At 39.1% G+C, this 16,186-nt stretch overlaps 1 protein-coding gene across 2 annotated transcripts; it reads left to right on the top strand.

Moving 5' to 3' along the window:
- Positions 1 to 6,959: 6,959 nt before the first annotated feature.
- Positions 6,960 to 15,037, top strand: luc7l3 (LUC7-like 3 pre-mRNA splicing factor). 2 transcript variants are annotated; one of them, XM_074656962.1, is made up of 11 exons: positions 6,960 to 7,180; positions 8,988 to 9,057; positions 9,168 to 9,207; positions 9,295 to 9,439; positions 9,571 to 9,645; positions 9,883 to 9,987; positions 10,315 to 10,476; positions 10,944 to 11,311; positions 11,873 to 12,066; positions 12,336 to 12,512; positions 14,364 to 15,037. In XM_074656962.1, exons 1-11 carry the CDS (start codon positions 7,082 to 7,084, stop codon positions 14,420 to 14,422), a joined length of 1,494 nt encoding a protein of 497 aa, XP_074513063.1. In that variant the 5' UTR covers positions 6,960 to 7,081; the 3' UTR covers positions 14,423 to 15,037. The 2 variants fall into 2 exon arrangements, with proteins under 2 accessions (XP_074513063.1, XP_074513064.1); XM_074656963.1 differs by having other exon boundaries at positions 12,336 to 12,565.
- The last annotated feature ends 1,149 nt before the right edge of the window (positions 15,038 to 16,186 follow it).

The raw sequence follows: 16,186 nt of genomic DNA, 5'->3' as shown, positions 1-16,186 counted from the left end.
TTAAAGTCTACTTTCATGGAATAAAAAGTGGCCTAGTAAATAATAAATTAAAAAAGTAATATAAAGAGATATTTGGCGTATTTGGGTTTCATTAATTTCAGGGACTTAATATAGAGTTGAGTTTCATTATAATAGCACATGAAGATGAGAGGGGTCTTTAAAAGGACTGTTTGTAACTTTCAGAAATGTCTTGCTAACAGCGACACCTGTGGCCGTTAAGTCAACGAAAGTCAGCGTGCTGTTGCTCGCGCTTGTGCTCGCTCTACATAGACATGAACGAGCATCGCTAAAAACAGTGAGGCGACACACGTCAGCTAAAACCACAATATCACTCTATATTTCAGCTGCTTGGCAGTAATGTTAGCTGACCAGACCAAGGTCTCTCCATGAATCAATGCTGATCCTAGTGTTGGCTTTTCCTGCTTCAGCTGGAAGAGAAACATTATCGTCTCTGACCGGGTGCCGGTTGGAGATGATAATGTTTCTCTCTGCGGAGCCCCGTCACTTCACAAGACACGGGAAACCTCTGTTGGTCTGGAGGAGCTGCAGCAGTTATTTCTGCACAAACGTCCACTGTACATTCACTAGATATTCTCAGAGCTACTAACTCTTCTGCAGTGAGGAGTGAGCAGCATGCACGTGAGAGCAAGCGAAAAAGAGCGCAGTGTGTGAGTGAAGGCAGGCAGAGGAGCAGAGTACAGCAGAGACTCCGGTCCTGGAGACCAAAGCTACGGTCTCCCCCGCGTCCTCCGACCGCGGCCAACATTGTTTAACAGACGAGCTTCACTAGATACAACCAAGAGGTTTTGGTGCTTCTGTGTAGTTTGTGTTGGAGTCTGAGTCTGAACAGCGTAGCCACACGTGAGCGCACATGGGACACCGACCCGCAATGATTTATACGTGTAAGAAGTTACAAACAGTCCCTTTAAGGATTTTTGCCTTATGAATAAAGAATTTGGCTAAAACTAGTCAAACATTAGGTCCAATTGTTTGTCTTCAAATAAAACACTATAATAATACTAGTATGATGTGTAGTGTGATGTGTAGTATGATGTGTAGTATGATGTGTAGTGTGATGTGTAGTATGATGTGTAGTATGATCTGTAGTATGATGTGTAGTATGATGTGTAGTATGATGTGTAGTATGATGTGTAGTATGATGTGTAGTATGATGTGTAGTATGATCTGTAGTATGATGTGTAGTATGATCTGTAGTATGATCTGTAGTATGATGTGTAGTATGATGTGTAGTATGATGTGTAGTATGATCTGTAGTATGATCTGTAGTGTGATGTGTAGTATGATCTGTAGTATGATCTGTAGTATGATGTGTAGTATGATCTGTAGTATGATCTGTAGTATGATGTGTAGTATGATCTGTAGTATGATGTGTAGTATGATGTGTAGTATGATGTGTAGTATGATGTGTAGTATGATGTGTAGTATGATGTGTAGTATGATCTGTAGTATGATGTGTAGTATGATGTGTAGTATGATGTGTAGTATGATGTGTAGTATGATGTGTAGTATGATCTGTAGTATGATGTGTAGTATGATGTGTAGTATGATGTGTAGTATGATCTGTAGTATGATCTGTAGTGTGATGTGTAGTATGATCTGTAGTATGATCTGTAGTATGATGTGTAGTATGATCTGTAGTATGATGTGTAGTATGATGTGTAGTATGATGTGTAGTATGATGTGTAGTATGATGTGTAGTATGATCTGTAGTATGATGTGTAGTATGATCTGTAGTATGATCTGTAGTATGATCTGTAGTATGATGTGTAGTATGATGTGTAGTATGATGTGTAGTATGATCTGTAGTATGATCTGTAGTATGATGTGTAGTATGATGTGTAGTATGATGTGTAGTATGATCTGTAGTGTGATGTGTAGTGTGATGTGTAGTATGATGTGTAGTATGATGTGTAGTATGATCTGTAGTATGATGTGTAGTATGATGTGTAGTATGATGTGTAGTATGATGTGTAGTATGATGTGTAGTATGATGTGTAGTATGATCTGTAGTATGATGTGTAGTATGATCTGTAGTATGATGTGTAGTGTGATGTGTAGTATGATGTGTAGTGTGATGTGTAGTATGATCTGTAGTATGATGTGTAGTATGATGTGTAGTATGATGTGTAGTATGATGTGTAGTATGATGTGTAGTATGATCTGTAGTATTATCTGTAGTATGATGTGTAGTATGATGTGTAGTATGATGTGTAGTATGATGTGTAGTATGATGTGTAGTATGATCTGTAGTATGATGTGTAGTATGATGTGTAGTATGATGTGTAGTATGATGTGTAGTATGATGTGTAGTATGATGTGTAGTATGATGTGTAGTATGATGTGTAGTATGATGTGTAGTGTGATGTGTAGTGTGATGTGTAGTGTGATGTGTAGTATGATGTGTAGTATGATGTGTAGTATGATGTGTAGTATGATCTGTAGTATGATCTGTAGTATGATGTGTAGTATGATGTGTAGTATGATGTGTAGTATGATATGTAGTATGATGTGTAGTATGATGTGTAGTATGATGTGTAGTATGATCTGTAGTATGATGTGTAGTATGATGTGTAGTATGATGTGTAGTATGATCTGTAGTATGATCTGTAGTATGATGTGTAGAATGATGTGTAGTATGATGTGTAGTATGATGTGTAGTATGATGTGTAGTATGATCTGTAGTATGATGTGTAGTATGATCTGTAGTATGATCTGTAGTATGATGTGTAGTATGATGTGTAGTGTGATGTGTAGTGTGATATGTAGTGTGATGTGTAGTATGATGTGTAGTATGATGTGTAGTATGATCTGTAGTATGATCTGTAGTATGATGTGTAGTATGATGTGTAGTATGATATGTAGTGTGATGTGTAGTATGATGTGTAGTATGATGTGTAGTATGATATGTAGTGTGATGTGTAGTATGATGTGTAGTATGATGTGTAGTATGATCTGTAGTATGATCTGTAGTATGATGTGTAGTATGATATGTAGTGTGATGTGTAGTATGATGTGTAGTATGATGTGTAGTATGATGTGTAGTTTGATGTGTAGTATGATGTGTAGTGTGATCTGTAGTATGATGTGTAGTATGATGTGTAGTATGATCTGTAGTATGATGTGTAGTATGATCTGTAGTATGATCTGTAGTATGATGTGTAGTATGATGTGTAGTGTGATGTGTAGTATGATGTGTAGTATGATGTGTAGTATGATGTGTAGTATGATGTGTAGTGTGATGTGTAGTGTGATCTGTAGTATGATGTGTAGTATGATGTGTAGTATGATCTGTAGTATGATGTGTAGTATGATGTGTAGTATGATGTGTAGTGTGATCTGTAGTATGATGTGTAGTATGATGTGTAGTATGATCTGTAGTATGATGTGTAGTATGATCTGTAGTATGATCTGTAGTATGATGTGTAGTATGATGTGTAGTATGATCTGTAGTATGATGTGTAGTATGATCTGTAGTATGATCTGTAGTATGATGTGTAGTATGATGTGTAGTATGATCTGTAGTATGATGTGTAGTATGATCTGTAGTATGATCTGTAGTATGATCTGTAGTATGATCTGTAGTATGATGTGTAGTATGATGTGTAGTATGATGTGTAGTATGATCTGTAGTATGATGTGTAGTATGATCTGTAGTATGATCTGTAGTATGATGTGTAGTATGATGTGTAGTATGATCTGTAGTATGATCTGTAGTATGATCTGTAGTATGATCTGTAGTATGATGTGTAGTATGATGTGTAGTATGATCTGTAGTATGATCTGTAGTATGATGTGTAGTATGATCTGTAGTATGATCTGTAGTATGATGTGTAGTATGATGTGTAGTATGATGTGTAGTATGATCTGTAGTGTGATCTGTAGTGTGATGTGTAGTATGATCTGTAGTATGATCTGTAGTATGATGTGTAGTATGATCTGTAGTATGATGTGTAGTATGATGTGTAGTATGATGTGTAGTATGATGTGTAGTATGATGTGTAGTATGATCTGTAGTATGATGTGTAGTATGATGTGTAGTATGATGTGTAGTATGATGTGTAGTATGATGTGTAGTATGATGTGTAGTATGATCTGTAGTATGATGTGTAGTATGATCTGTAGTATGATGTGTAGTATGATGTGTAGTATGATGTGTAGTATGATGTGTAGTATGATGTGTAGTATGATGTGTAGTATGATCTGTAGTATGATGTGTAGTATGATCTGTAGTATGATCTGTAGTATGATGTGTAGTATGATGTGTAGTATGATGTGTAGTATGATGTGTAGTATGATGTGTAGTATGATCTGTAGTATGATGTGTAGTATGATCTGTAGTATGATGTGTAGTATGATGTGTAGTATGATGTGTAGTATGATGTGTAGTATGATCTGTAGTATGATCTGTAGTATGATGTGTAGTATGATGTGTAGTATGATGTGTAGTATGATCTGTAGTGTGATCTGTAGTGTGATGTGTAGTATGATCTGTAGTATGATCTGTAGTATGATGTGTAGTATGATCTGTAGTATGATGTGTAGTATGATGTGTAGTATGATGTGTAGTATGATGTGTAGTATGATGTGTAGTATGATGTGTAGTATGATCTGTAGTATGATGTGTAGTATGATCTGTAGTATGATCTGTAGTATGATGTGTAGTATGATGTGTAGTGTGATGTGTAGTATGATCTGTAGTATGATGTGTAGTATGATGTGTAGTATGATGTGTAGTATGATCTGTAGTATGATCTGTAGTATGATGTGTAGTATGATGTGTAGTATGATGTGTAGTATGATCTGTAGTATGATGTGTAGTGTGATGTGTAGTATGATGTGTAGTATGATGTGTAGTATGATGTGTAGTATGATGTGTAGTATGATGTGTAGTATGATGTGTAGTATGATCTGTAGTATGATGTGTAGTATGATCTGTAGTATGATCTGTAGTATGATGTGTAGTATGATGTGTAGTATGATGTGTAGTATGATCTGTAGTATGATGTGTAGTATGATCTGTAGTATGATCTGTAGTATGATGTGTAGTATGATGTGTAGTATGATGTGTAGTATGATCTGTAGTATGATGTGTAGTATGATCTGTAGTATGATCTGTAGTATGATCTGTAGTATGATCTGTAGTATGATGTGTAGTGTGATGTGTAGTGTGATGTGTAGTGTGATATGTAGTGTGATGTGTAGTATGATGTGTAGTATGATGTGTAGTATGATGTGTAGTATGATGTGTAGTGTGATGTGTAGTGTGATCTGTAGTATGATGTGTAGTATGATGTGTAGTATGATCTGTAGTATGATGTGTAGTATGATCTGTAGTATGATCTGTAGTATGATGTGTAGTATGATGTGTAGTATGATCTGTAGTATGATGTGTAGTGTGATGTGTAGTATGATGTGTAGTATGATGTGTAGTATGATCTGTAGTATGATGTGTAGTATGATCTGTAGTATGATCTGTAGTATGATGTGTAGTATGATGTGTAGTATGATGTGTAGTGTGATGTGTAGTATGATGTGTAGTATGATGTGTAGTATGATGTGTAGTGTGATGTGTAGTATGATGTGTAGTATGATCTGTAGTATGATCTGTAGTATGATGTGTAGTATGATGTGTAGTATGATGTGTAGTGTGATCTGTAGTATGATGTGTAGTATGATCTGTAGTATGATCTGTAGTATGATGTGTAGTATGATGTGTAGTATGATGTGTAGTATGATCTGTAGTATGATGTGTAGTATGATCTGTAGTATGATCTGTAGTATGATGTGTAGTATGATGTGTAGTATGATGTGTAGTATGATCTGTAGTATGATGTGTAGTATGATCTGTAGTATGATCTGTAGTATGATCTGTAGTATGATCTGTAGTATGATGTGTAGTATGATGTGTAGTATGATGTGTAGTGTGATATGTAGTGTGATGTGTAGTATGATGTGTAGTATGATGTGTAGTATGATGTGTAGTATGATGTGTAGTGTGATGTGTAGTGTGATCTGTAGTATGATGTGTAGTATGATGTGTAGTATGATCTGTAGTATGATGTGTAGTATGATCTGTAGTATGATCTGTAGTATGATGTGTAGTATGATGTGTAGTATGATGTGTAGTGTGATCTGTAGTATGATGTGTAGTATGATGTGTAGTATGATCTGTAGTATGATGTGTAGTATGATCTGTAGTATGATCTGTAGTATGATGTGTAGTATGATGTGTAGTATGATGTGTAGTATGATCTGTAGTATGATGTGTAGTATGATCTGTAGTATGATCTGTAGTATGATCTGTAGTATGATCTGTAGTATGATGTGTAGTATGATGTGTAGTATGATGTGTAGTATGATCTGTAGTATGATGTGTAGTATGATGTGTAGTATGATCTGTAGTATGATGTGTAGTATGATCTGTAGTATGATCTGTAGTATGATCTGTAGTATGATCTGTAGTATGATGTGTAGTATGATGTGTAGTATGATGTGTAGTATGATCTGTAGTATGATGTGTAGTATGATGTGTAGTATGATCTGTAGTATGATGTGTAGTATGATCTGTAGTATGATCTGTAGTATGATCTGTAGTATGATGTGTAGTATGATGTGTAGTATGATATGTAGTATGATCTGTAGTATGATGTGTAGTATGATGTGTAGTATGATGTGTAGTATGATGTGTAGTATGATGTGTAGTGTGATGTGTAGTATGATGTGTAGTATGATCTGTAGTATGATCTGTAGTATGATCTGTAGTATGATCTGTAGTATGATCTGTAGTATGATGTGTAGTATGATGTGTAGTATGATATGTAGTATGATCTGTAGTATGATCTGTAGTATGATGTGTAGTATGATGTGTAGTATGATCTGCAGTGGGCTTTGCTGGGGATTTACTTCTATTGTCAGACATGTACTTCCGGGTCAGAGGCTGAGGCCACCGGATGTAGTTGCACCATAAACGGGCGGCGTTGTGTCGTCTCCATTTTGATCAGAAGCTGCTTCAGAGGATCTCAGAGCTTCAGATTAGCGAGGCTTCAGTCAGCAGAGCACCATGCTGTCAGCCGCCCAGCTGCTCGATGAGCTAATGGGCCGAGACAGAAACCTGGCTCCGGACGAGAAGCGATCCAACGTGAGATGGGACGACGAGACGGTGAGTTAGCATCCGAGCTAACAGTTAGCCTAGCACCCGAGCTAACGTTAGCCTAGCATCAGAGCTAACGGTTAGCCTAGCACCCGAGCTAACGGTAGCCTAGCATCAGAGCTAACGGTTAGCCTAGCATCAGAGCTAACGTTAGCTTAGCATCAGAGCTAACGGTTAGCCTAGCATCAGAGCTAACGGTTAGCCTAGCATCAGAGCTAACGGTTAGCCTAGCATCAGAGCTAACGGTTAGCCTAGCATCCGAGCTAACAGTAGCCTAGCATTAGAGCTAACGTTAGCCTAGCATCAGAGCTAATGTTAGCCTAGCCTAGTTAGCCTGAGAAGAACAAATGCTCTTAACCCCCAAATTTGACCGTTTTCAAACTTCATTATATCATAAATATGGATGTCTTTCCCCTAATTGCCCCAAAATTACATGAATGGTTCACTTATATGGTTTATTCAAAAAACAATAACGACCACTACTTTCGTTGCATCATGGGTATTTTATTCAAAATTATAGCGCATGTGGTGCAATGTGTCATTTAACATTTATTTTATATAATAATATTTATAATATTCTGACTAAACTCTGACATATACCATTCTGTGATAATCCATCAACATATGTTCCTCCAATTTTGAGTATAGTCCAAATAATTCATAATTTCTGCATTCTTTTCCTAAAAAAAATAGGTTTAATTTCATATAAATTAGGTTTATTTACCATGAATTCCCCCCAAAAAGTGTAAAACTTGTGGTAATGAGTTGGAATGAAGTTGGCCAAAAACGTGCAATACAGAATTGGGAGATAATTTATAATGTATGCTTTAAAAACAGTCAAACCAGACCGGGTCAAAAGAAAACAAAAGTTGCATGGTCAACGGGAAGACAACAGGAGGGTTAAAATGCATAAATGTCTCTCTTGGTTTGCAGTGAGAAATAGTTTGCTGTATTCATTGATGGTTTTCATTAAGATTGTTATAACAACAAAGACTCCATCTATTTTTTTATTAAAAAAAAACTCCTATAGTACAAATACAATTATTCCACCAGGCATCCTGCTGCTGCTGCTGCAGGATGTTTCACTTTACCAAGATCCAAAACCACATCAGGTCAAAGTACAGCAACATACAGAGCAACATACAGAGCAATATACAGAGCAACATACAGCAACATACAGAGCAACATACAGAGCAACATACAGCAATGTACAGAGCAACATACAGAGTAATAAACAGCAACATACAGAGCAATATACAGAGCAACATACAGCAATGTACAGAGCAACATACAGAGCAATATACAGAGCAACATACAGCAATGTACAGAGCAACATACAGAGTAATAAACAGAGCAACATACAGAGCAATATACAGAGCAACATACAGCAATGTACAGAGCAACATACAGAGCAATATACAGAGCAACATACAGCAATGTACAGAGCAACATACAGCAACGTACAGAGTAATAAACAGAGCAACATACAGAGCAACGTACAGAGCAATGCAAGAATGGAAACCCAGAATGCTTTTGTAGATAAACACATAACTGAGTGTATCTAACTGGTAATCTGAGACATATATAAGAACATGTCAGAGTTAAATCCATTTATGGACTGACTTGCGAGGCTAATTTCCAGTTAGCATAATCAGATATTAGAAAAATACTATATTGATCCCCGGAGGTAACTGTCAAATTGGGTATTGTTTAAGTTTAATGCTGTGGTCAGATCTGGTGTAACTCTTAACGTTAGGTGATGAGAGTTCAACAAGACTTCTGTCTGTAATAGTAATAGTCTGTCTCTGTTTTCCAGAAGGTCTGCCGGTACTATCTGTGTGGCTTCTGCCCAGCTGAGCTCTTCACCAACACCCGCTCAGACCTGGGTATGTCAAGGATTTGTTGACGTATTATAAATATGTTTTAGTACAGCAGTACCTAACGGGTGCATCTGTCATATTAGAAGATTAAAACCAGCTTTGTGATTCTTTTCCAGGCCCTTGTGAGAAAATCCATGATGAAAACCTTAGAATAACGTAAGTTCTGATTTTAGTTTCTAACATCATTTGTGTGTGTCTTTGATATTTCCACCTAATAAAGTGCTTCCGTCCCCCTGTGTCCAGGTATGAGAAGAGCTCTCGCTTCATGAAGGAGGGCTATGAGCGGGACTTCCTGCGCTATTTGCAGTCGCTCCTGGCAGAGGTGGAACGGCGGATCCGTAGAGGGCATGCCCGGCTTGCACTTTCTCAGGCTCAGCAGAATGCAGGGGTTAGTGCTTTTGGGTTTTGGCACATTGTTCTGTAACCCATGCGTATTGCTTTATGGCGTTTATGTTTAAACTTGGGTGCTGTTTACGCTGTGTGTTTCTACCTGAGATGCTAATGGATTTATCTCTTCAGGGTCCTGGTCCATCAGGAAAGAATGAGGAGAAGGCCACAGTTCTAACAGAGAAGATCGAAGACCTAGTGATGCAGGTTTGTAACAAATATGTTGAATAAGTTGGATAGATATTTTTGTAATTGATTGGTACTAGCCACAGTAATCTGGAAGGAACTAAGATGTAATGTCATTTAAATATCTGTCACATATAACCATGTCAAACTGTGTTCTCATTGACACCTCCAGAAACCTAGTTGTCATTGTTGTGACACTACAATGTGATAAAACCACTGATGATGATCTGACTTGTCTGTGTTTTGATTTTTGCTCAGATTGAGGAGCTGGGGTCGGAGGGCAGAGTGGAGGAGGCCCAGGGAATGATGAAGCTGGTGGAGCAGCTGAAGGAGGAGAGGGAGCTGCTCAGCTCCACCCCCTCGGTGAGTCAGCTAACTGCAGGCAATCGGCCCACAGACGGCGCTCTGGATCGTGGGCGCTGCTCATGTAACGCTATCTGTTGGCAAACGTTGTTTTGTTCTTATACAAATAATCAAAGTCAAACTAAGCTCTGACTCAAAATGATTCCACCAGTCCCACTGACGTTCATCACGGCGAGCTAAAAGTTATTCAACAATAAGCATCCTGATTAACATTAATCGTCCTCAATGCCAAATCTGTGCAAATTAGACGAGCTGTTGTGCTCCGAGTCAGTCAGAGTTATATCGCTTTATTACATTGTTTTATGATGTAATGTACTTTTTATCCAGACCATCGAGAGCTTTGCAGCCCAAGAGAAACAGATGGAGGTGTGTGAGGTGTGCGGGGCTTTCCTCATCGTGGGCGACGCTCAGTCCCGAGTGGACGACCACTTGATGGGCAAGCAGCACATGGGCTACGCCAAGATCAAATCCACTGTGGAGGAGCTCAAGGTAACAGGATTACATGTCACCACAAATATATACTTTTATATATATATATATATATATATATATTTTTTAGAGCCGTTATTGTAGCAAAACTATTTGCAAATGTGTGTGGAGAGTTGTACAACTGTAACTCATTCCGTGTTGGCGCAATCAGATTTGTAAATATGTAAAAGAATCTCTAAATGTGCACATTTGTCTACACATTCACAAATATCAGTACGCGTTTAGAGATTCGTTTATACATTTACAATTCTGATTACGTACACACAGATTGAGATACAGGTACACAACTCTCTCCACACACATTTGCAAATAGTTTTGCTACAATAATTGTCTCATAATTTTGCCCCCTACTTTTTCACAAAGTGAATGATCTCCAGTCTAAACTATTTTATATTTTGTCTCTGGTTTTAAATGTACTGAACAACTCGTCCTAACTAATACGACGCCTCGTGCTTATTTCCTCTCAGGAGAAACTACGTCGTCGCTCTGAGGACCCTCAGGGTGAAAGCCCGGCGCTCAAGAAAGACAGAGAAGACCGCGAGCGCGAGAGGGAGGAACGGGAGAAAAAGCGCAAAGAGGAGGAAGAGAAGGAGAAGGAGAAAGAGAAGGAGCGTGAAAAGGAGAAGGAACGAGAGAGGGAGCGCGAGAAGGAGAGAGACAGAGAGCGGGACAGAGACAGAGATAGAGACAGGGAGAGGGACCGCAGGGCGCGCCGGAGCAACTCCAACAGCCGCCACTCCAGTCGAGCGTCGGACAGGAAGCGGAGCAGATCCCGAGATCGCCGGCGGTCCAGGAGCAGAGACAAGGACAGGGAGAGGGAACGCAAACGCAGCAGGTACGGCTGACTCTCGTACCACATTGACCACCATGTTGTTGGTGGTCTAATAACGGCGTTGTGTGATCATTAAAGGACGGAGCACGGTTGCATTACTTCTGTAGTAGATAGAGGCACCAGTCCAGATTCAGGGGAGCCAGTTAAATCCACATTCACAACAACACATGAGTAGACTTTACAGTTTGACCTGTATGGTGTTTATTTCAGTTTGTTTACTGTCTGCTACGGCTGCAACTAACGGCTGTTTATACTGTCGATTAATATGAGGATTCATTTCTCCATTAATCGATTAGTTGATTGGTCTATGAAATGTCAGAAAATAGTGAAACATGTCGATCAGTGTTTGCTGAAGCCCAAGATGACGTCCTCAAATATCTTGTTTTGTCCTCAGTTCAAAGATATTCAGTTACCTGTCATAGAGGAGGAAAGACACCAGAAAATATTCACATTTAAGAAGCTGGAATCAGAATTGAAAACTGATTAATCAATTATCAAAATCTATATCTTTCACTTGTTGCCTTAATAACTTATTCTTCTCGCTCTTTTTTTTTATTTTTACAGGAGCCGGGATAGGGACAGGGAGAGGAGGCGCAGCAGCCGTGAGCGCTCCGACAGAAAGCGTCGCTCCCGCAGTCGTGACAGGAGGAGGTCACGCAGCTCGGAGCGCAAATCTCACCGCCATCGCAGCCGCAGCAAGGACAGGGACAGAGAGGAGAAGAGGGACAAGGACAGAGAGCGGTCATCGAAAGACAAAGGTGAGGACGTAGAGATGTAAAGTTTCTCTCTTGGCCGCCTGACCATCAGGTGTTTTTTGTCTAACGAGTGTGTGCAGATTTCTAATAGACAGCACATGTTATTAAACCAAAAACATGACTTAGTTGTCCACCAAATCTTCCTTTAAGGTACATTTTGAACCAATAGAAAGTGTGTAATTAATCACAATTAGCTATGGACAATCGTGCGATTGAATATTTGAATGGATCGACAGCCCTAATGTGTCTATAAATATACAATGTTCTCCCAGACCGTAAGGCGACGGAGGAGAGGAGCAGCTCTAAGAAAGACAAGCACTCTGACGGCGACGCAGCTGCCACCAAGGCTTCGTCAGAAGCGGAACCGATGGAGACGGAGGCGGCCGCCCCTGCCTCCGCCTCCGCCTCCCCCCTGCTTAACGGCCAGCAAGAGCTCCTCCAATCTGAAGGTGACACTCAGTCCAATTAAAACTGATCTGATAGGACCTCAGATCAGGCTCAGGTAAGTGCGTCCTCCTCCGCGCTCCCCCCTGGCTCTCAACCCAACCCCCTCCACCCTTCCACGCCCCCCCCCCAACCTCTCCCATCTCCCCTCCCCACCCTCTCACCCTACCTCTCCCACCCTGTTTACGTTCAGTTCAATGCCTATGATTTTTGTCTTATGTGCTATGTGCATATATCTTTATCCTGTTTTGGAATAGTGCATCATAAGTATGCACTGAAGATGAAGGACTAGGCCCGATGAATGAGAAGAAGGTAGAAAACATTCACACAAAGCCAAGAGGGAAAGGCCAGTGTAGCCCTGAGCAAACATGCCCGGAGGTATCCCTCGTTTTGTATCACTTTTTGATACGTATAGATGTTTATTTGTCTTTGTGGACAAAATGGCAGAAAAACTATGAACCAGTCCAATCAGATTTTCCTGCCTGTATTTACCTGTTTTTGTTTATTTTTGTATTATTTTTACATTTAGGTAGAAAAATGTAGTAATTTTGATTTGCTGAGATGTTGCTCTCCATATAGGAAGCCACTGTGTGTCTACATCTGTGTATATATATACATATATTATATCAAGGAGATATCTCTCCTGCTCACATGTAAACACACAGAACTACTTTCAGCTATCGTCAAATGTGGACAAACAAGCCATTTTGCCGTAATCATCCTAACTCTCATGCCATGGATTTGTTGTCCAGCTTACTGTGCCTGATGATGCCATGCAGTGTGTGTTTGGGGGGGTGTTATAGCACCGGGGGGCCTTAACGTAACTAACTAACTGGAGGGTAGGGTTTATCGAATGAATTGCAGCTGACTTCCATACCTCACACAGCGTTGGTGTTGTGAGCGAGACCACATGAGAAAAAGGGCAAATTAAAAATCATGGAAACTCTCTGACTGTCAAACTGTGCAGGTACTCACCCCAGGTACTCCTTTCTCTACCCACATCCATTTCTGAATGCTGTTGCCTGTCAGAAAAAAAACAATTCTGTACTTCTCCAGAAAACTTGAAAGCTTGAATGTGCATATTTTTTGACATGCGTTTCTTTGTTTTTCTCTTTGCTAACTTTCAAATATGTTTGGGGGAAAAGGTTATTTCATAGAAATGTCAGAGAGACACATTACTTAATGCTGAGATGCACAGACAGCCTGCTTGATATACCTATGCCAACTGCTAGGATTTCAACTGATGTGTAGATTTTCCCATAGTTTTGTTAGGAGAGTTTTAATAGAGATGTTCCGATACAATATTTTCCTTCCCGATTCCGATGCCTGAACTTGCGGTAACGCCCGATACCGAGTACCGATCCGATACCAGCGTGATAAATATAATATATTTGTCGCTTTTGGGCTATATCTGTGGAATTTATCTCGTCGTTGGAATGCGGTTTCCAACGTTTACTGCTGCGGTTCGTCCTTTTTTATATCACATGCACTTTTGCATCGGTGTAAGGAATATCAAACAGGTGTGTCACTGTATTTAAAGCATTAGGGTCTAAGGTGGTGATCAAGCCTTTATATAGATTTTAAGAGCAAAATAATAGCTAAAGAAACTGATCAATATTTACAAAATCTCATAATATTCTGGCCAAAGTATTGATAGTGTTTGTGCATTATTAGCAGTGTCTCTTGTTTATGATCTCCACTTTCCTCTGTGGCTAAATTGAGGGATTTATTTGAGCAGTAGTGTTTCTTTATGTAGATCTTATTGTTGCTCCAGTAGCAGCAGCAGTTGTTGCTAGAAGCCTTTGTTGTGGGATCTTTACTGAAATTGCATTTTGTGCACATTTTTTGCTCGACAGGGGAAGCCGGGATATCTGGTGGAGGAAGAAGTGGAAGAGCGCACCCATCCTTTCCCTGAACCTGACACTTCGCTGCTTAAAAACAAGGTGAACCACAAATGTGTAGTGGCTTATTTAAAAAACAAACAAAAAAAAACATGAACATACAAAGTAATGTAAACGAGGAGAGAGAGGGGAAGTAATCCATTGATTTTCATGTTCCATCACCTGTCTATCTTTTGGCTGGATGAGGGTAGTTGTGGTTCATCTGATGTATTTCTTGGTCTAGATGTCAGGCAGGCATCACTTTGAAAACCAAACTTAGAGAAGTTCATTATGGGTTTTTGTGTTCTTATTTTGAAAACTCTTTACACATCCTCCTTGTTTCTTGACATTTAGTGAAAATAAAATAAAAAAAACAGTGCTTGTGGTTTGTTTTGGTTTGTCAGGTTCCACTTCACTCCTTGACCTTTTTTTAAAACCGTCGGTTGAAAGCGTCTGTACAATGTTAGTCCCGTGATAGGGCGTGTCTCTTATCTCCTCCACTTAGAGCTCACATTGATTGCTCGTGTCCCCTTACTGTAAAATATACTGATTTCATTTTGATCAAAAAACATTTCAAAGACTGAAGATTTGTTTAATTTTGCTCTGCTTTTAATGTCCATGTTGTCTCGATGAATAAAAAGTCAAAATTTGTCAATGTTGTGTTGTTTTATTTCCCACTATTGGGACGGTCTACCAGAACAAGAATGGGCATTGTATGTTTTATCTATAAGCAAAAGCAGCTTCGTGCAGTGAATGAGAGACTGGGAATCACTAAGAAGGCAGTGAAGTGTCCTTTAACAAGTTGTACAACAGACTGTTGTATTCTATTTCAATGGTTTATTCACATAACATTGTAGAATGATAGTAGTGCATAGTATATGATGTTGGATGCAGCGTTGTTATTCCATCACTCATTGGGCATGTTAGTCGGAATATGAAATGCACCTGCAGGTATCCTGATTATTACTTTTCATGTAAACAAACTACACATTGCATTTCCTTTAGATTTTTTTTTGTGAACCTCTAACCTTAAAGTTCAAACTGTGCCTTTGCCCTCACCTGGCACACCTGAGTGCATTTTGCAATTACTGTAATAATGTCATCACATTTTCTTTCAACTCCTTTCTTGCCTCAGTTTGGACACTACTTTAAAAGTATTCACAGTAAATGGTAGTATGCCATCATGTCTGCAGAGAAGCTTATTTTACAAATTGCAGTTCTTCACTGTGACCACTGGATGGCACCAAAACCTCAAATACATTGAAGGCTTTTTTTTAATGCATTACATCAGTAATTTTCAATTTCTTTTAGTGTCAAGGACCCCTAAATTGATGCACATTAGGTTATGATTTTTGCTTCAAGGACTTCCATCTGAAAAGATTCTGGTAGTTAGATTTGATTAAGACAAGAATTCTATAGTTGTCAACTACAGAAGAGGAGATAAACGTGGATTAAAGTGAAACCTGTGATTGGAAAAGTCACTCATGCGACTCTTATTCACACTGGGCTTACTTCTATAGTGAAAATAAACTATTCCTTATTTTTCTGGGGACTCCCTCGAGGCCCCCTGTGGGTCCACGGTCCCCTGGTTGAGAACCACTGCATTACATGATGCTCATTGATGGCAAAATGTACAAACAGTCAGAATATCTATTATTTTCTACTGAGGATTATGGAGTTTGTGTTTCTAACTGTGACCACTAGAAGACAATTCATTCATTTCAGATTGTGTCAGTTTGGTGCCTGTATTTTGAAAGTATTTACCGGAAGTGCTGCAGTTCCTCACTGTGACCACAACA

This window comes from Sebastes fasciatus, chromosome 13 (assembly GCF_043250625.1).
Source record: "Sebastes fasciatus isolate fSebFas1 chromosome 13, fSebFas1.pri, whole genome shotgun sequence".
In the NCBI taxonomy this organism is placed as follows: domain Eukaryota; kingdom Metazoa; phylum Chordata; class Actinopteri; order Perciformes; family Sebastidae; genus Sebastes; species Sebastes fasciatus.
This window is presented reverse-complemented; position numbering and strand designations above follow the sequence as displayed.